The sequence below is a fragment of the Ovis canadensis genome, chromosome 11 (assembly GCF_042477335.2).
Source record: "Ovis canadensis isolate MfBH-ARS-UI-01 breed Bighorn chromosome 11, ARS-UI_OviCan_v2, whole genome shotgun sequence".
Classification (NCBI taxonomy): Eukaryota; Metazoa; Chordata; class Mammalia; order Artiodactyla; family Bovidae; genus Ovis; species Ovis canadensis.
The window spans coordinates 17,391,557-17,412,786 of NC_091255.1; the positions used below are offsets into that span (position 1 = coordinate 17,391,557).

The 21,230-nt window shown below is 40.1% G+C and overlaps 1 protein-coding gene across 1 annotated transcript; it reads left to right on the plus strand.

The window, feature by feature from the left end:
- Positions 1–20,071: 20,071 nt before the first annotated feature.
- Positions 20,072–21,007, plus strand: LOC138414619 (olfactory receptor 4D2-like). The gene has a single exon (XM_069542365.1). It carries the CDS (start codon positions 20,072–20,074, stop codon positions 21,005–21,007), a length of 936 nt encoding a protein of 311 aa, XP_069398466.1.
- Positions 21,008–21,230: the final 223 nt, after the last annotated feature.

Below are 21,230 nucleotides of genomic sequence, written 5' to 3' on the forward strand. Positions count from 1 at the left end.
GGGAGATTACCTTTTTCCTCTTTGTTTATTTAGTCTTGTCAGCTTCTACCTTGCTCTTTCATTTGTACTGTATTTCTCTGTCTTTTCATTATTTTTTTCTAACTTGCTCCACTTGACGTCTCCTTTTCCCAGGCTTTAGGGTTGTATTAATTCTTCCTTTTGATATTTATACTCAAAGGGAATTGTTGGTTTGGTGCTTTGTGTTGATTTCTTGTTGGGGGTGACTTGTGCCTGTTTTCTAGTGGGAGGAGATATAGCAGGTGATTACAGAAATACTGGGACATATCCACTGACTCTTCTACACATACAGTTAGAACCAAAGTGTTCTAAAGAAAAGAGTACAAGAGATTGACTTGGTGAGCAAGGGAAACCCAAGGTGATATCAACTAATTGAAAGCAGAGTTAGCTAATGTTTAGTCTGGAAATCTGAGCATGAGCAGAGGGCCAATTGGGGAATATAGCATAGGAGATCAACAATTTAACTTACCCGTTGAAAGTAGAAAGAGTGAAGGAAATAAGGGAGAAAAAAGAGAGAGAAAATAGAAAGAGGAGAAGGAAGGGAAAAGAAAAAATGAGAGGGTGGGGAAGAGGATTAAAGAAAAAGAGAGAAAGAAAAGAAAAATAGAGGAGCAAAGATGAACAGATGTATGTGGAAAAGCTTTATATATATTCAGGTATAGCTACAGCTGCAATAGCGACAGCTGGTAAAGAATTATAGGAAAAGTAGTTGAATGCTTCAAAAACAAAATTCAAAAAACTCATCAAGAAATAAGAACAAAAGGCGAGAAAGAGGAAAAAAATCTGATAATGAATTTCTTTCTTTCTTTTTTTTTGACAAGAAACACAAGGAGGAAAACTCGCAGCACCACAATAAGCTAATATGAAGGTGGAAATATGTAGAGGGAACAAACCGTGTGGTTTATAAGAAAAAAAAAAAGAAAAACAAAATTTTAAATGAATTTTTTAAAAAAAGGAAAACAAAGAGGAAAAGTCCGCAGCACCGCTAATGGCTAGTGGAGGTGGAGATATGTTGAGGGAATAAACAGTGTGATATATAAGAGAAAAAAATGAAAAAAAGTTTCTCAAGGTTGTAGCGCTTGGTTGTGGAGTCTGCACCTGTGGATGGGGTTGGGTCCTGTGGTGTTTTCCTGGCTGGGGGAGCTTCTGCCTGTGTTCTGGCTGAGGCAGCTAGATTTCCTCTCTCTGAAGGGCGGTGCAGCGTCCAGTTTTGGAGTCTCTGTGGGTTCAGTATGCCTTTCGGCAGTCGCTCTTGCTTTCGCGGTGTTAGGAGCCTCTATTTCCGCCGCTGCCTCAGAGCGGCCCTCCCAGCATATCTGCAGTGCCGCCAGTCGTCTACTTGTCCGCGGGATCGTTGCCGGTGCTTGTGTTCCCCTGTCCTGCCCTCTGCTGCTGGCAGAAACTTGCTAGGAACGTGCTTGTGTGGATCCTTCTGCATCGCGGCGACTTGTGTGGGCTTCCCTCAGCACCCTGGGCTCACCCTCTGAGTCGCGGGGCTTGTGTGCACTTGTCTCGGCTTCCCAGGCCTGCCCTTTGCTTTGCAGGGCTGGTGTGCACTCGTTTCAGCTCCCCAGGCTGGCCTCTGCATCGAGGGGGGATTATGTGCACTTGTTTCCTCTCACCACCTGCCTGTCATTGTATCTTTATATCTAAACAATTCGGCAAGAAGGAAGAGGAGAAACACTCATGGGCTTTTGTTTTTTAATCCAGTGGAGAAATCTTTATCTAAAATGATTGCAGCAGAATTCCTTTATGAGTCTTTGGCCAGAAACAGGATCATGTAGTCATTGCAGTATGCAAAGGAGGATGGAAAGCATATGGCTGGCTGTTTCAGCCAGAAAGAAGGAGATTGGAAATGGCAATCGCCAGTGTCTGCTCCATAGGTAGAAGCCCCTGGTAGCAAGATGGTGGAGAGATGACTGTACTGAGTCGTAAAACCAACTGCCTTGACAAGCTGACAGGTACCATGAATAAGTTAGACAGGCCCAGTGAAGACTAAGGTGAACTAGAGTGGAGTATTGATGGACGTAAGTCTGAGTGAACTCCGGGAGTTGGTGATGGACAGGGAGGCCTGGCGTGCTGCAATTCATGGGGTCGCAAAGTCGGACACAACTGAGCGACTGAACTGAACTGATCCAGGCCAGAGGGCAAGTCACACTTCTCACTCTTCTCCATGCTCATGCAGAGTTCCAGGCTCATGCAGATTTCCAACAGCTAACATACAAGGGAGCTCAAATCAGGTTATCACATGATTTCTCAACAGAAACTCTACAAGCCAGAAGGGAATTACACCATATATTTAAAGTGATGAAAGGGAAGAACCTACAACCAAGAATACTTTAGCCAGTAAGATTCTCATTCAGAATTGACAGAAAAGTCAAAAGCTTTCCAGACAAGCAAAAGTTAAGAGAATTTGGCACCACCAAACCAGATTTATAACAAATGCTAAAGAAACTTCTTTAGGCAGGAAATACCAGAGAAGGAAAAGTCCTACAAAAAATAAACCCAAAACAATTAAGAAAATGGGAACAGAATCATACATATTGACAATTACCTTAAGTGTAAATGGGTTGAATTCAGTTCAGTTCAGCTCAGTCGTGCCTGACTCTTTGCGACCCCATGACCCAAAGCACGCTAGGCCTTCCTGTCCATCACCAATAGTCGGAGTCTACTCAAACCCAAGTCCAATAAGTTGGTGATGCCATCCAACCATCTCATCCTCTGTCATCCCCTTCTCCTCCTATCCTCAACCTTTCCCAGCATCAGGGTCTTTTCAAATGAGCCAGCTCTTTGCATCAGGTGGCCAAAGTATTGGAGTTTCTGCTTCAACATCAGTCCGTCCAGTGAACACCCAGGACTGATCTCCTTCAGAATGGACTGACTGGATCTCCTCGCAGTCAGAGTCCTCTCCAACACCACAGTTCAAAAGCATCAATTCTTCAGCACTCAGATTTCTTCATAATCCAACTCTCACAACCATACATGACTACTAGAAAAACCATAGCCTTGACTAAATGGACCTTTATGGACAAAGTAATGTCTCTGCTTTTTAATATGCTGTCTAGGTTGGCCATAACTTTCCTTCTAAGGAGTAAGCATCTTTTAATTTCATGGCTGCAATCACCGTCTGCAGTGATTTTCAGTTCAGTTCAGTCACTCAGTCATGTCCGAACCTTTGCGACCCCATGAATTGCAGCACGCCAGGCTTCCCTGTCCATCTCCAACTCCCGGAGTTCACCCAGACTCACGTCCATCGAGTCGATGATACCATCCAGCCATCTCATCCTCTGTCATCCCCTTCTCCTCCTGCCCCCAATCGCTCCCAGCATCAGAGTCTTTTCCAATGAGTCAACTCTTTGCATGAGGTGGCCAAAGTACTGGAGTTTCAGCTTTAGCATCATTCCTTCCAAAGAAATCCCAGGACCGATCTCCTTCAGAATGGACTGGTTGGATCTCCTTGCAGTCCAAGGGACTCTCAAGAGTCTTCTCCAAAACCATCATTCAAAAGCAACAATTTTTCAGCACTCAGCTTTCTTCACAGTCCAAATCTCACATCCATACATGACCGCTGGAAAAAATCATAGCCTTGACTAAACGGACCTTTGTTGGCAAAGTAATGTCTCTGCTTTTGACTGTGCCATCTAGGTTGGTCATAACTTTCCTTCCAAGGAGTAAGAGTCTTTTAATTTCATGGCTGCAGTCACCATCTGCAGTGATTTTGGAGCCCAGAGAAGTAAAGCCTGACACTGTTTCCCCTGTTTCCCCACCTATTTCCCATGAAGTAATGGGACCAGATGCCATGATCTTCGTTTTCTGTTGAGCTTTAAGCCAACTTTTTCACTCTCCTCTTTCACTTTCATCAAGAGGATTTTTAGTTCCTCTTCACTTTCTGCCACAAGGGTGGTGTCATCTGCATATCTGAGGTTATTGATATTTCTCCCAGCAATCTTGATTCCAGCTTGTGCTTCTTCCAGCCCAGCGTTTCTCATGATGTACTCTGCATATAAGTTAAATAAGCAGAGTGACAATATACAGCCTTGATATACTCCTTTTCCTATTTGGAACCAGTCTGTTGTTCCATGTCCAGTTCTAACTGTTGCTTCCTGACCTGCATATAGGTTTTTCAAGAGGCAGGTCAGGTAGTCTGGTATTCCCATCTCTTTAAGAATTTTCCACAGTGTATTGTGATCCACACAGTCAAAGGCTTTGGCATAGTCCATAAAGCAGAAATAGATGTTTTTCTGGAACTCTCTTGCTTTTTCCATGATCCAGCAGATATTGGCAATTTGATCTCTGGTTCTTCTGCCTTTTCTAAAACCAGCTTGAACATCAGGAAGTTCATGGTTCACGTATTGCTGAAGCCTGGCTTGGAGAATTTTGAGCATTACTTTATTAGCATGTGAGGTAAGTGCAATTGTGCGGTAGTTTGAGCATTCTTTGGCATTGCCTTTCTTTGGGATTGGAATGAAAACTGACCCTTTCCAGTCCTATGTCCAGTGCTGAGTTTTCCAAATTTGTTGGCATATTGAGTGCAGCAATTTCACAGCATCATCTTTTAGGATTTGAAATAGCTCAACTGGAATTCCATCACCTCCACTAGCTTTGTTCATAGTGATGCTTTCCAAGACCCACTTGACTTCACATTCCAGGATGTCTGGCTCTAGGTGAGTGTGAGTGATCACATCATGATTATCTGGGTCGTGAAGATCTTTTTCGTACAGTTCTTCTGTGTATTCTTGCCACCTCTTCTTAATATCTTCTGCTTCTGTTAGGTCCATACCATTTCTGTCCTTTATTGAGCCCATCTTCGCCATTTAATATCACGGCAATCCAAGTCTATGCCCCCACCAGTAATGCTGAAGAAGCTGAAGTTGAATGGTTCTATGAAGACCTACAAGACCTTTTGGAACTAACACCCCCAAAAGATGTCCTTTTCATTATAGAGGACTGAAATGTGAAAGTAGGAAGTCAAGAAACACCTGGAGTAACAGGCAAATTTGGCCTTGGAGTACAGAATAAGGCAGAGCAAAGGCTAATAGAGCTCTGCCAAGAGAATGCACTGATCATAGCAAACACCCTCTTCCAACAATACAAGAGAAGATTCAACACATGGACATCACCAGTTGGTCAATACCGAAATCAGATTGATCATATTCTTTGCAGCCAAAGATGGAGAAGCTCTATACAATCAGCAAAAACAAGACCAGGAGCTGACTGTGGCTCAGATCATGAACTCCTTATTGCCAAATTCAGGCTGAAATTGAAGAAAGTAGGAAAAACCACTAGACCATCCAGGTATGACCTAAGTCAAATCCCTTATGACTATGCAGTGGAAGTGAGAAATAGATTTAAGGGACTAGATCTGATAGACAGAGTGCCTGATGCACTATGGACAGAGGTTTGTGACAATGTACAGGAGACAGGAATCAAGACCATCCCCAAGAAAAAGAAATGCAAAAAAGCAAAATGGCTGTCTGAGGAGGCCTTACAAATAGCTGTGAAAGAAGAGAAGCAGAAAGCAAAGGAGAAAAGGAAAGATATAGACATTTGAGTGCAGAGTTCCAAAGAAGAGCAAGGAGAGATAAGGAAGTTCTCCTCAGTGATCAATGCAAAGAAATAGAGGAAAACAATAGAATGAGAAAGACTAGAGATCTCTTCAAGAAAATTAGAGATACCACAGGAACATTTCATGTAAAAATGGGCTCAATAAAGGATAGAAATGGTATGGATTGAATGCACCAACCAAAAAGACTTAGACTGGCTCAGTACATGAAATATGTGCATGGATGCACTTCCACTTATCACATCATTCTACTTAAGCTCACAAATTGTATGTAATTATTTTATATTGTTAGGTTAATCATGTTTCCATTCTAGTTTGCAATTATAATTACCTTTTGCTTTTTGTGTGGCTATTGATTATGAAAACAGATAAACATCTTTTACTATTGTGATTATATAACTATTATTCATTTAATGAATAAAAGTTACCAAAAAAGGTGGCCTTTTCATCATAGGGGACTGGAATGCAAAAGTAGGAAGTCAAGAGATACCTGGAGTAACAGCCAAGTTTGGCCTTGGAGCTCAAAATGAAGCAGCGAAAAACCTAACAGTTTTGCCAAGAGAACACACTGGAGATAGCAAATACCCATTCTAACAATGCAAGAGAAGACTCTACACGTGGACATTACCAGATGGTCAATACCAAATTAAGACTAATTAATTTTTTGCAGTGAAAGATGAAGAAGCTCTATACAGTCAGCAAAAAGAAGACCGAGAGCTGACTGGCTCAGATCATGAACTCCTTATTGAAAAATTCAGTCTAATATTGAAGAAAGTAGGGAAAACCACTAGGCCACTCAGGTATGACCTAAATAAAATCCCATATGATTATATAGTGAAAGTGATAAATAGATTTAAGGGACTAGATTTGATAGACAGAGTTCCCGAAGAACTCTGGACTGAGGTTCATGACATTGAACAGGAGGTGGTGGTCAAAGCCTTCCCCAGGAAGAAGAAATGCAAAAAGGCAAAATTTGAAAGGCCTGTCTAAGGAGGCCTTTCAAATAGCTGAGAAAAGAAGAGAAGCAAAGGCAAAGGAGAAAAGGAAAGATGTACCCATCTGATGTAGAGTTCCAAAGAATAGCAAGGAGAGATAAGAAAGCCTTCCTAAGAGATCAGTGAAAAGGAATAGAGGAAAACAATAGAATGGGTAAGACTAGAGATATCTTCAAGAAAATTAGACATACCAAGGGAACATTTCATGCAAAGATGGGCACAATAAAGGACAGAAATGGTATGGACCTAACAGAAGAAGAAGAGATTAAGAAAAGTGGGCAGAATACACAGAAGAACTATACAAAAAAGATCTTCACAACACAGATAACAAAGATGGTCTGATCACTCAGCTAGAGCCAGGCATCTTGGAATGCAAAAGGCCTAAGGAAGCCTTAGGATGCTTCAAATGGGCCTTAGGAAGCATCACTATGAAAAAGCTAGTGGAGGTGGTGGGATTCCAGTTGAGCTATTTCAAATCCTAAAAGATGATGCTGTTGAAGTGCTGCACTCTATATGCCCGCAAATTTGGAAAACTCAGCAGTGGCCACAGGACTGGAAAATGTCCATTTTCATTCCAATCCCAAAGAAAGGTAGGGCCAAAGAATGTTCACCTACCACACAATTGCAGTCATCTCACATGCTAGCAAAGTAATGCTCAAAATTCTCCAAGCCAGGCTTCAACTGTATGAGAACAGAGAACTTCCAGATGTTCAAGCTGGATTTAGAAAAGGCAGAGGAACCAGAGATCAAATTGCCAACATCTGTTGGATCATAGTAAAGGCAAAAGAGTTCCAGAAAAACATCTACTTCTGCTTTACTGATTATACGAAAGCCTTTGACTGTGTGGATCACAATAAACTGTTGAAAATTCTTCAAGACATAAGAATACCAGATCACATTGCCTGCCTTCTGAAAAACCTGTATACAGGTCAAGAAGCAATAGTTAGAACCAAACATGAAACAATGGACTGGTTCCAAATTGGGAAAGCAGTATGTCAAGGCTGTATATTGTCACACTGCTTATTTAACTCCGTGCAGAGTACATCATGAGAAATGCTGGACTGAATGAAGCACAGGCTGAGTTCAAGATTGTCAGGAGAAATATTAATAACCTCAGATATGCAGAAGACCCCACCTTTATGGCAGAAAGTGAAGAGGAAATAATGAGCCTCTTGATGAAAATGAAAGAGGAGAGTGAGAAAGTTGGCTTAAAACTCGACATTCAAAAACAAAGGTCATGGCATCCTGTCCCATCACTTCATAGCAAATAAATGGGGAAACAATGGAAGTAGTAAAAGACTTTATTTTCTTGAGCTCCAAAATCACTGCAGCCATGAAATTAAAAGACGCTTGCTCCTTGGAAGAAAATCTATGGCCAACCTAGATAGCATATTAAAAAGCAGAGACATTACTTTGTCAGCAATTGTCTGTATAGTTGAAGCTATGGTTTTTCCAGTAGTCATGTATGAATGTGAGAGTTGGACCATAAAGAAGGCTGAGCTCCAAAGAATTGATATTTTCCAACTGTGGTGTTGGAGAAGATTCTTGAGAGTCTCTTGGGCTGCAAGGAGATCAAGTCAGCCAATCCTAAAGGGAATCAGTCCTAAATATTCATTGGAGGTAGTGATGCTGAAGCTGAAGCTCCAATACTTTGGCCATTTGATGCGAAGAGCTGATTCATTGGAAAAGACCCTGATGCTGGGGAAGATGAAGGCAGGAGGAGAAGGGGACGACAGAGGATGAGATGGTTGGATGGCATCACCAACTCAATGCATGTGAGTTTTAGCAGGATCCAGGAGCTGGTGATGGACAGGGAAGCCTGGTGTGCTGTGGTCAGTGAAGTCCCAGAGAGTCAGACACCACCGAGTGACTGAACTGAACTGATTCATTTAATACTGTTGTATCATGATTGATCAACAGAAGATAATAGAATTCTGTATCATTAAAACTACCATTTAAAAGAAAAATCTACAATCACTACTTTTTTTTGAAGATTATGTCTTTATTTTTTTTTTAATTTTTATTTTTACTTTATTTTGCTTTACAATACTGTATTGGTTTTGCCATACATTGACATGAATCAGCCACAGGTGTACATGAGGTCCCAATCCTGAACCTCCTCACCCCATATCATCTCTCTGAATCATCCCCGTGCACCAGCCCCAAGCATCCTGTATCCTGTATCGAACATAGACTGGTGATTTGTTTCTTTTTTTTTTTATTTTTTTATTTGTTTTTAATTTTAAAATCTTTAATTCTTACATGCGTTCCCAAACATGACCCCCCCTCCCACCTCCCTCCCCACAACATCTCTCTGGGTCATCCCCATGCACCAGCCCCAAGCATGCTGCACCCTACGTCAGACATGGACATCAACATAGAGAATTAATTCCTTGGCTGTAATACATCATCTGGATTCAGTTATACTCTATTTTCTTTCTACATGAAATACCTATTTTTCCTGCAGTTCATTATGTATAATTTCTTCTCTTTTTAATTAAATTTGAATATATGTCAATTATTATTTTTTACATTAAGTACTATTCTTGACTCCAGTCAAGATATATAACCTTATGTTCTATCTCATAATCATGTCAGTACATGATATCAGTACAATTTTTCATACTTCTAAAAATCCTTATAAATTCTACCTTTATTATTTGCAAAAGCAAAATTAAATCTATTTCTTTAATTATCTGTATCAAAACTAAGGCAGTGTGTATATATTTACTTCAAGATGAGGTAATCAGTATAGGTTGGGCTTACCCTTCTAATTTTTAATTGTATAATCTACTTGTTTGAAACAACTTACTATAATGTTTAAAACTTACCATAATCTTTAATTTTGCCTGTTTTTTCTATCAAAATATTTTATGTCATTTTTCCTGTTTTATACCAAATTAGAATAACTTTTGCAATTATATATTTAAATGTTTAGTGATGCCAGGCACAATTAAATGGGCTAAATCATAGTCATTTAAAATAAAATGTTTTTTCTTGATTTTAATAGAACTATGAGCTCATTCTGAAAAAAAATAAAAGATGTAGCAACAGAATTAAAATGTTTTGTAATCCAGAGGAAAATATCTTGGTGGTTTTCTTTTTAAAAATTATTTTATTTATTGTAATTGGAGGCTAATTAGTTTACAATATTGTGGTGGTTTTTGCCGTACGTCGATATGAATCAGCCACAGGTGTACATGTGTCCCCCCGTCCCGAACCCCCCTCCCACATCTCTCCCTATCCCATCCCTCTGGGTTGCCCCAGTGCACCGGCTTTGAGTGTCTTGTTTCATGCATCAAACTTGGACTAGTCATTGATTTCACATATGGTACTATACCTGTTTCAATGCTATTCTCTTTACAATCACTTTTTTTTTTTTTTGACATTTAATGCTACTTTTTTTAACCTGGATGTTTAAATTGTGTTATTGAACAAACTGCTTTACAGATAGTTGGTAAACCAATACAGAACTGTTTAAGTTCTGTTTGATTTTAGAGACCTCGATCTAACATTTCTAAGAATCCATCAGAACTGGCAAAGAAGGTATGTGCTTGTATATATTTACACATAAATTTATCTTAATCACCAGAATAGAATATATTTATCAACAAGAAGAATGTAAAAATGTGAAACAATGGTTGTATCATGAATACATAAAGGAAACATTTAAATAAAGAATTATGTGAATAGTAAAAAAAAAAAAATCACTTTTTAAAATCCGGATGCACATTAGAAACACTTCCTCCCTCCCCCGCGTCCCTCCTCGCCCAAGCTCTAGGTGCGATTCTAATAAGCAGACTTGTTTGAAAACAGCTAGACTGTATGATGATCTTTTACTTTGATCTAGCTTGTTTCTCTTTTTCTATTTCATGTTCGGTGTTCTCATTTCATTCAGTTCATAATGCCCAATTTCTCTGTCTCTTTTTTGGTTGTTCTTTCTCAGGCCTTTATCAAGTGTAGTAGAAAAGTTTGTGTGTGTGTGTAGTATGTATAATATTATTAAAAAATATTTTAGAAAACATGAATTTTTGCATATCTAAATATTTATGACACTTGGTTCCACTTGCAGGACTAAGTATGAATAGAATGCTAGACTTCTAATTTACATTTACTTAAAACTTTGAGATAGTTCCATTTATTCTGACATCTAGCATTACTGCTAAAAGTCTAGAAAGCTTATTATTTTAGTGATTTTTTAAAAAAAAGATTGAACGAGGCTTGAAACTCCTAATCCAATTCTGAGAATATAAACAACTACTATGTTGTGAAAAAAAAAAAAACCAGGAAATTAACATGTATTAGTAACTAGAGATTTTGTTCAAATTTCACAAAAGTTTATGCTAGTGTCCATTATTTGTTTTCATACCTTATTCAGTATTCCACATTGTACTTATGTGCATTGAGCAGCTTCAGCTGAATGCAACAAATTCTGATACATTCTCTTTTCATTTTTATTGTTACAAATATTTTCTAATTTTCCTTGTTGTGGCTGCTTCGATACATCCATCATTTAAAAGCGGACATTTAATTTCCAAACACATGGGATTTCAAAATTATCTTTGATATTAGTTTCTGATTTTTATATTAATTTCTCATTTAAATGTTTATTCTCTGCAATCACTCTCTGTGTTTTTTCAGTCTTTTAACTTTATTGAGGCTTTCAATGGCTAAGTCAAAGATCTCTCTAGGTAAATGTCACATTGCACTTGAAAATATGTAGGTTATTTTCAAATATCTTTTGATAGTGATTTCTTTTTAAAAATTAATTAATTTATTTTGATTGGAGGCTAATTACTTTACAATACTGTGGTGGTTTTTGCCATACATTGGCATGAATTAGCCATGGGTGTACATGTGTCCCTCCATTCCAAACCCTCCCTCCCCATCCTATCCCTCTGGGTTGTCCCAGTGTACCAGATTCGAATTCCACAGTGATAAAAGAGAATACACTCTGTATGATTTCAGTACCTTTAGACTGTGAAATACTTGCACCTTGTTTTACATCCTTGGATTTCACATCCCTGGATATGTTCCAGTGACTCCTGGTTTATAGCCTATGGAAACTTGAATAGAGCTTATAGCCTACTGTTGTGTGAAGACTGTATAAATCTTAATTTTGTTGAATTGGTTCATAGTGCTTTTCAGGTCTACTATGTCCTTTTACTTTTCTGTCCATTCTATTAATTTTTGAGAGTTTGATATTGAAACACCTACTAAAAATCTTAATTTATCTACTTAAAATAATTGTAATATATAGTAGAACTATATGTAACTTTGTTCTGTATTTTCCAAGTCTCCTGTAAATGCATTATCATATTTTCATAATTTAGGGGCTTCCCAGGGGGTATTAGTAGTAAAGAAACACCTGACAATCCAGGAGACATGAGAGACACTGGTTTGATCCCTAGGTCGGATGATCCCCTGGAGGAGGGCATGGCAACCTATTCCAATATCCTTGCCTGAAGAATCTCATAGACAGAGGAGCCTGGCAGGCTACAGTCCAGTCCATAGGGTTGCAAAGAATCAGATATGACTGAAGAGACTTAGCACACATGCATGCATACTTTCATAATGTAAAAAATAAAAAAGAAGAAATAAGCTCATCTATAAAAAGAAAAAAAAAAAAAGACAGAAGACCTAAATGGCATTTCTCCAAAGAAGACACACAGATGGCTAAGAGGCGCATGAAAGGATGCTCAACATCACTAATGATTAGAGAAATGTGAATCAAAACTACAATAAGCTATTACCTCAAACCAGTCCAAATGGCTATTATCAGAAAATCTACTAGCAATAAAAGGGAGAGAGAGTGTGGAGAGAAGGGAACCCTTCTACAGTGTTGGTGGCAATTTAAATTGGTTTAGACACTCTGGAGAACAGTATGGAAATTCCTTAAAAAGCTAAAAATAGAGTTACCATATGACCCTGCAGTCCCACTCTTGGGCACATATCCAAAGAAAAACATGGTCTGAAAGGATACACGAACCCCATGCTCATTGCAGCACTGTTTACAATTGCCAAGACATGGAAGCAGCCTGAATGTCCGTTGACAGAGGAATGGATAAAGATATGTGGTGGATATATACAATGGAATGTTACTCAGCCTTAAAAAGAATGAAATAATTCCATTTGCAGCAACATCAATAGACCTAGAGACTGTCATACTGAGTGAAGTAAGTCAGACAGAGAAAGAGAAATATGGCATGATATTCCTTATATGAAGAATCTAAAAAAATGATGCAAATGAATTTATTTATAGAACAGAAGCAGACTCACAGACTTAGAGAATGAACTTGTGGCTACCAGCGGGTAAGGATAGGAGGAAAGAGATACTTAAGGAGTTTGGGATAGACATGTACACCCTGCTATATTTAAACTGAATAACCGACAAGGAACTACTCTACAGCACAGGGATCTCTGCTCAATGTTATATGGCAGCCTGGAGGGGAGGGGAGTTTGGAGGAGAATGGATACTTGTATATGTATGGCTGAGTCCCTTTGTTCTCCACCTGAAACTATCACAACATTATAAATTGGCTATGCTCCAATATAAAACAAAAAGTTAAAAAATAAATATAACCGAATGACTAAGTTAATGAACAAACACAAAATGAAAAAAAAAAGAACAATTTTTTTTTACTTTATTTTACTTTACAATACTGTAATGGTTTTGCCATACATTGACATGAATCCACCACGGGTGTACATGCGTTCCCAAACATGAACCCCCCTCCCATCTCCCTCCCCATAACATCTCTCTGGGTCATCCCCGTGCACCAGCCCCAAGCATCCTGTATCCTGCATCGGACATAGACTGGTGATTTGTTTATTACCTGACAGTATACATGTTTCAATGCCATTCTCCCAAATCACCCCACCCTCTCCCTCTCCCTCAGAGTCCAAAAGTCTACTCTACACATCTGTGTCTCTTTTGCTGTCTTGCATACAGGGTCATCATTGCCATCTTTCTAAATTCCATATATATGTGTTAGTATACTGTACTGGTGTTTTTCTTTCTGGCTTACTTCACTCTGTATAATTGGCTCCAGTTTCATCCATCTCATTAGAACTGATTCAAATGAATTCTTTTTAATGGCTGAGTAATACTCCATTGTGTATATGTACCACAGCTTTCTTATCCATTCATCTGCTGATGGACATCTAGATTGTTTCCATGTCCCGGCTATTATAAACAGTGCTGTGATGAACATTGGGGTACATGTGTCTCTTTCAATTTAAATCTATCTCACTTGTATGTGGAAGAACTTCACATTGTACTCTTATCTACCAAAGGCAGATACTCTATTTTGCCAAGAAGAAACATTTTCAGTGAAATAATTCAGACCAATCTGGAAGTCCTATGCAGAACAGACAATTCTAAGAAATAAGAAAGTTTTTACAGCACATCAAGGTTACAATGCCAATTAATTCCAGTGTTGATCAGTTCCTCATAATGAGAAATATGTGGGTTTCCTGTAGGAATCCTTGTATTAGAGGTAGTATGAGTTCACAGGTAAAGAATGCATCTATTCTTTAGATGATGGATCTAACAGATCTTAGAATAGATGAATAAAGAATCATCAGTTTACTGTATAGATGATCTAGTTACACTTGGGATGGATGGTAAAACAGTATCAGGGCTTTGATTCACAAAATAAAGGGCAAGGTTTACAGGCAGTTAGCTTCCATTGTATTGACAGTATATGTTTGTCCATCTATGACTATTTCTAAGTAAGATCAGTTAGGCTTAAAATTAGAAGTAAAGGAAAAAAGGGAGAAAGAAGAGAACAAGAAGGAAAGAAAGAAATCAAGCCAGTTATCCATCAGTTCAGTTCAGTTTAGTCACTCAGTCGTGTCTGACTCTTTGCCACCCATGAACCGCAGCACTCCAAGCCTCCCTGTCCATCATCAGCTCCCAGAGTTTACCCAAACTCATGTCCATTGAGTCGGTGATGCCATCCAACCATCTCATCCTCTGTCATCCCCTTCTCCTGCACTCAATCTTTCCCAGCATCAAAGTCTTTTCAAATGAGTCAGCTCTTCACACCAGGTGGCCAAAGTATTGGAGTTTCAGCTTCAACATCAGTCCTTCCAGTGAACACCCAGGACTGATCTCCTGTAGGATAGACTGGTTGGATCTTCTTGCCGTCTAAGGGACTCTCAAGAGTCTTCTCCAACACCACAATTCAAAAGCATCAATTCTTCAGCTCTCAGCTTTCTTCATGGTCCAACTCTCACATCCATACATGATTACTGGAAAAATCATAGCCTTGACTAGATGGACTTTGTGGACAAAGTAATGTCTCTGTTTTTTAATATGCTGTCTAGGTTGGTCATAACTTTTCTTCCAAGGAGTAAGCATCTTTTAATTTCATGGCTGCAGTCACCATCTGCAGTGATTTTGGAACCCCAAAAAATAAAGTCAGCCACTGTTTCCACTGTTTCCCCATCTATTTGCCATGAAGAGATGGGACCAGATGCCATGGTCTTAGTTTTCTGAATGTTGAGCTTTAAGACAAATTTTTCACTCTCCTCTTTCACTTTCATCAAGAGGCTTTTTAGTTCTTCTTCACTTTCTGCCATAAGGATGGTGTCATCTGCATATCTGAGGTTATTGATATTTTTCCCAGCAATCTTGATTCCAGCTTGTGCTTCTTCCAGCCCAGCGTTTCTCATGATGTACTCTGCATATAAGTTAAATAAGTAGGGTGACAATATACATCCTTGATGTACTCCTTTTCCTATTTGGAACCAGTCTGTTGTTCCATGTCTTGTTCTAACTGTTGCTTCCTGACTGGCACATAGGTTTCTCAAGAGGCAGATCAGGTGGTCTGGTATTCCCATCTCTCTCAGAATTTTCCACAGTATATTGTGATCCACACACTCAAAGACTTTGGCATAGTCAATAAAGAGGAATAGATGTTTTCCTGGAACTCTCTTGCTTTTTCTATGATCCAGCAGATGTTGGCAGTTTGATTTCTGGTTCCTCTGCCTTTTCTAACACCAGCTTGAACTTCTGGAAACTCACGGCTCATGTATTGCTGAAGCCTGGCTTGGAGAATTTTAAGCATTACTTTACCAGCGTGTGAGATGACTGCAATTGTGTGGTAGTTTGAGCATTCTTTGGTCCTACCTTTCTTTGGGATTGGAATGAAAACTGATCTTTTCCAGTCCTGCGGCCACTGCTGAGTTTTCCAAATTTGTTGGCATATTGAGTGCAGCACTTTCACAGCATCATCTTTTAGGATTTGAAATAGCTCAACTGGAGTTCTATCATCTCCACTAGCTTTGTTTGTAGTGATGCTTCCTAAGGCCCACCTGACTTCACATTCCAGGATGTCTGGCTCTAGGTGAGTGTGAGTGATCACACCATCATGATTATCTGGGTCATGAAGATCTTTTTTGTACAGTTCTTCTGTGTATTCTTGCCACCTCTTCTTAATATCTTCTGCTTACGTCCATACCATTTCTGTCCTTTATTAAGCCCATCTTTGCCATTCAATATCATGGTAATCCAAGTCTATGCCTCGACAAGTAATGCTGAAGAAGCTGAAGTTGAATGGTTCTATGAAGACCTACAAGACCTTTTGGAACTAACACTCCCCAAAAATGTCCTTTTCATGTAGGGGACTGAAATGTAAAAGTAAGAAGTCAAGAAACACCAGGAGTATGTCATGCACCTCTGTCCATAGTTCATCAGGCACTCTGTCTATCAGATCTAGTCCCTTAAATCTATTTCTCACTACCACTGTACAGTCATAAGGGATTTGATTTAGGTCATACCTGGATGGTCTAGTAGTTTTTCCTACTTTCTTCAATTTAAGTCTGAATTTGGCAATAAGCAGTTCATGATCTGAGCCACAGTCAGCTCCTGGTCTTGTTTTTGTTGACTGTATAGAGCTTCTCCATCTTTGGCTGCAAAGAATAAATATGATCAATCTGATTTTGGTATTGACCAACTGGTGATGTCCATGTGTAGAGTCTTCTCTTGTGTTGTTGGAAGAGGGTGTTTGCTATGACCAGTGCGTTCTCTTGGCAAAACTCTATTAGCCTTTGCCCTGCTTCATTCTGTACTCTAAGGCCAAATTTGCCTGTTACTCCGGGTGTTTTTTGACTTCCTACTTTTGCATTCCAGTCGCCTATAATGAAAAGGACATTTTTTGGGGGGAGGGGGGTGTTAGTTCTAAAAGGTCTTGTAGGTCTTCATAGAACCATTCAACTTCAGCTTCTTCAGTATTACTGGTCAGGGCATAGACTTGGATTACTGTGATATTGAATGGTTTGACTTGGAAACAAACAGAGATCATTCTGTCGTTTTTGAGATTGCAAAAGTACTGAATTTCAGACTCTTTTGTTAACTATGATGGCTACCCCATTTCTTTTAAGGGATTCCTGCCTGCAGTAGTAGACATAATGGTCATCTGAGTTAAATTCACCCATTCCAGTCCATCTTAGTTTGCTGATTCCTAGAATGTCGACGTTCACTCTTGCCATTTCCTGTTTGAGCAGTTCCAATTCGCCTTGATTCATGGACCTAACATTCCAGGTTCCTACGCAATATTGCTCTTTACAGCATTGGACCTTGCTTCTATCACCCGTCACATCCACAACTGGGTGTTGTTTTTCCTCTGGATCCATCTGTTCATTCTTTCTGGAGTTATTTCTCCACTGATCTCCAGTAGCATATTGAGCAGTTATCCATAAGATTCCAGAAAAGAGAGAAAAGTTTGTTGAGGAGCAAGTCTGTGGTTCTCAAAGTGTGGTCCCTGTAACAGGGGATCAGCATCACCTGAGAACTTGTTACGAATGCAAATTCTGGGCCCTACCATGGGCCAACACATTGAGAAAGTCTAGAGGTTGGGCGCAGTGATTTATCTTTTAACAAGCTCTGCAAGTCACTGTCTCAAAGGTAAGAATCACTGGTCTAAGAAATGGGTTCTTCTAAAACTCCCAGTAGTCTGTTTCTTTTGAAGAGATTCCTGTACTTTTGGATCTTGACCAAGGAATCCTGTATTCTACAAGTTTATAAAATTATATTGTCCTTGGTCCTTTTGGTCCCCAAGGAATAACTTTTAATGAATATGTGGTTTTGAAACACTGAGAAACTTTTTAACAACTCCCATTGCTCCCTTCCCCCAAGTGGTAATCAGCCCAGCCCTATCTCCTGAGCCGAGTCCAGTAGTTTCTCACAAGGATATCTCCTCTTCCCCTAGAGTCACACTCATGGTTGCATACTCGATGTATGGGCAGTAACTTGGAAACGGATGCTGGAGAAAAAGGATCTGCAAGAAGATGGAAGACCTGGAGACTCTCTCCCAGTCTGGCTGAAGGAAGGTGAGACCAGGATTTCCTCACCTGTGGATACAGTAAGAAGGATCCAGAGTCACTTGCTGGAGAGTGCAGAGAATAAACAAAGAACACAGACTGATGGCAGGAAATCCAAAGTGTGAAGGGAGCCTCAGAAAGTAATGCAGAGGAAATGAGGCTCTGAAAACAGACTCCTCAAGTTGCATGTGCAAAACCAGGCTTTTAACAACCAAGTGAGAACGTGGTCCTGTGACTTAGAGGGAGGATGTTGAGAACAGAGGATAAAGAAATACACCGCAGAATTCTCCACATGGTCACACTGAACAAAATCATGTAACTCTCCTAATACATTAGGATAGCCAACTGTTTTTTGAGCAACTGCTAAATCAGAGTTGCTATTATATATTTTTGGGCTACTGAGTAATTAAATTTAAAATCTAATTCAAAGAGACAACAGAAAAGAAATGATAAATGCCGTATTAGAGGTACTTATAAAATGTTATTGGAACCCTGAGAAGGGAGGGATTAATTCTGCATGGGAGAAATGGAGAAAGAGTCAGAGAGAAGGTGATATCTGAGGACTTCTAGGTTGAGAAAGTTGTAGAATATATTTCAGGAAAGAGAATTCATTTCCAGAGCTACAGAAGCAACTGAATATATGACATATGTGATAGACTATGAATTCCCTGAACAGCAACCAGTTCCTGGGTAACAGGGATACTGATGAGAAGGGTAGATGGAACCTACATTTTAGAACTTGGTGTGACGCACTAAGAGGGAGTCACATGTATGTAAGCGTGTGTTTCAACCCTGAATTAACCCATAAATCATGTTAGGTCACTTCTAAGCATTTGAGTTTTAAGCTGTGGGCCTTCAATACTCATTAAAAGATTATAATGATGGGGGCAGGTGATCAAATATGAGTTTGGAAAGATCTCGCTGACAGTGATATAGTATATAGACAAGAGTGGAGGCAGATGGAAGCGCAAGGATAAGACTAAAATGATCTCTGATGGACAATGGATTGCAGGAGGCAAGAGGAGGGGAGTGAGGCAAGACAGGGGAGTGCAGAAGCCACTTAACCCTCACTTGTCACCTCTATCTCTCACCTCCCTAACCTTCTTCACCTTTCTTCCCTTCCATCTCCCACCCCTCCACCTTGTCATTCCCTTTCTTTCCTCCCCCTTAATCTTAATCTTCTCCTTTTTGTTCCTTTGTCTATTCTATTTCTCTTATTTCAGTATCTTCCCGTGTCTTCTGCTCTTGTATTCAGTAACATTTTATAAATTCTTGGGCTTTTTATTAAAGGTCTTCCAATCCCCTTCATACAGTATCCACCACCTGTTTTTAATTAGAGAATCTCTCTCCACTTCCTCGTGTCTCAGCACACACACCATATACGTCCTTGCTTCATCCAGTAAGGGACCACCTACACCAGGGAGAGGGGACATTCCCTATAGCTGTTCACCCACCCAGAGTCAACACCACATGCTTTTTGAGTATTGACTATCACAAAGCGTGAGCACTGCAGGGCACAAATAAATTGTGAATCAAGACATAATGTCAGTAGCACGTTATGGTTGAATTGGGGAGGAAAAACCTAGAGACAAAAAGTTCATTAACATTTTGATGTGTTAGCTGTTACACGAGAAATGATTGGTGCAAAATGTATTAGAGACTTGGAAGAAGGCAAGGGATCTTTACAGTGGGACACTACATAGAGGAGAGTGATTACCATGTAATATTCCAGGTACTATTTAAGGAACCTATGTGTTATCTCATTTAATCTCCTAGACAGTCCATAGAGACAACATTTTTGTTGTGGAAACTGAGACAGAGAGCTTGAATAACTTACTCTGGGTCAAATCTCAAGAATAAGAAGCTCTGGAATTTGACTACAAGTCTACCAGATGTTTGGACTCCAAACATCTTCTCATCACTGTACTACACAGAATGTTTAAAAAGCAGCCTGTATGTGTCTCTGGATGGTTTTTTGATATAGCATGAATATATATTTCAGCACCAACTTGTACATGCTCCAAAGGCAAGGCCATTTAATCAGTATCTGGAATTATGATCTGCACAAAAATGTCCATCATCTAGAACTGGAACTCAATTTGAGCCCCTGAGCACTAATACATCTCTGTCTGTGGTGTGTTTTCTTCACGTGTATGGAGAAGACACCATGCAACCAGGGAACCTCACATGTGTATCAGAATTTGTCTTCCTGGGGCTCTCACAGACTCACGAGCTCCACCTCTTCTTGTTTCTGGTGTTCCTGCTTGTCTACACAACCACTGTCATGGGAAACCTCCTCATCATGGTCACGGTGAGCTCTGATTCCAGGCTCCACACACCCATGTATTTTTTGCTCAGAAACCTGGCTGTCATAGACCTCTGTTTCTCCTCAGTCACTGCCCCAAAGATGCTGGTGGACTTCCTCTCTGAGAAGAAGACCATCTCCTACCAGGGCTGCATGACCCAGATCTTCTTCTTCCACTTTCTGGGAGGTGCCATGGTCTTCTTCCTCTCAGTGATGGCCTATGACCACCTTGTTGCCATCTCCCGGCCCCTCCACTATGTCACCATCATGAACACTCAGGTCTGTGCTGGGCTGGTGGTGGCAAGCTGGGTGGGAGGCTTCATTCATTCCATTTCCCAACTGGCTCTGATGCTCCCACTGCCTTTTTGTGGCCCCAATGTCCTAGATAACTTCTACTGTGATGTTCCACAAGTGCTGAGACTCGCCTGCACTGACACTTCTGTCCTGGAGTTCCTCGTGATCTGCAACAGTGGGGTGCTGGATGTCATCTGGTTCCTCCTCCTCCTGGTCTCCTACTCAGCCATCCTGGTGATGCTGAGGTCCTACTCAGGGCAGGCAAGGAGGAAGGCAGCTTCCACCTGCACCACCCACATCATCGTCATGTCTATGGTCTTCATTCCAAGCATTTACCTCTATGCCCGGCCCTTCACCTCCTTCTCCATGGACAAGGCTGTATCCATCAGCCACACGGTCATGACCCCCATGCTCAACCCCATGATCTACACCCTGAGGAACCAGGAGATGCAGGCAGCAGTGAAGAGATTAGGGAGGCGCTGGCTGCTTTGTAAAAGAGAGTGATAGTGGGTCACTTCTCTTTGGCTTTGTTTTCCATTGATAATTAGGAGAGAGAGCTGCTGTAACTGGCCTCTTCAATAACTTGTGTATGTGTTATAAGGGTGATCATAAAAGTGAATGCCTATTGAAAATAAGCAGCTTACCCAGATTTTGAGGAAAAAGGTAAATTCTTACTTTTGTTTGTGTTAGATGATTTGAACACTCCAATGACAGCAACATTTGTTGT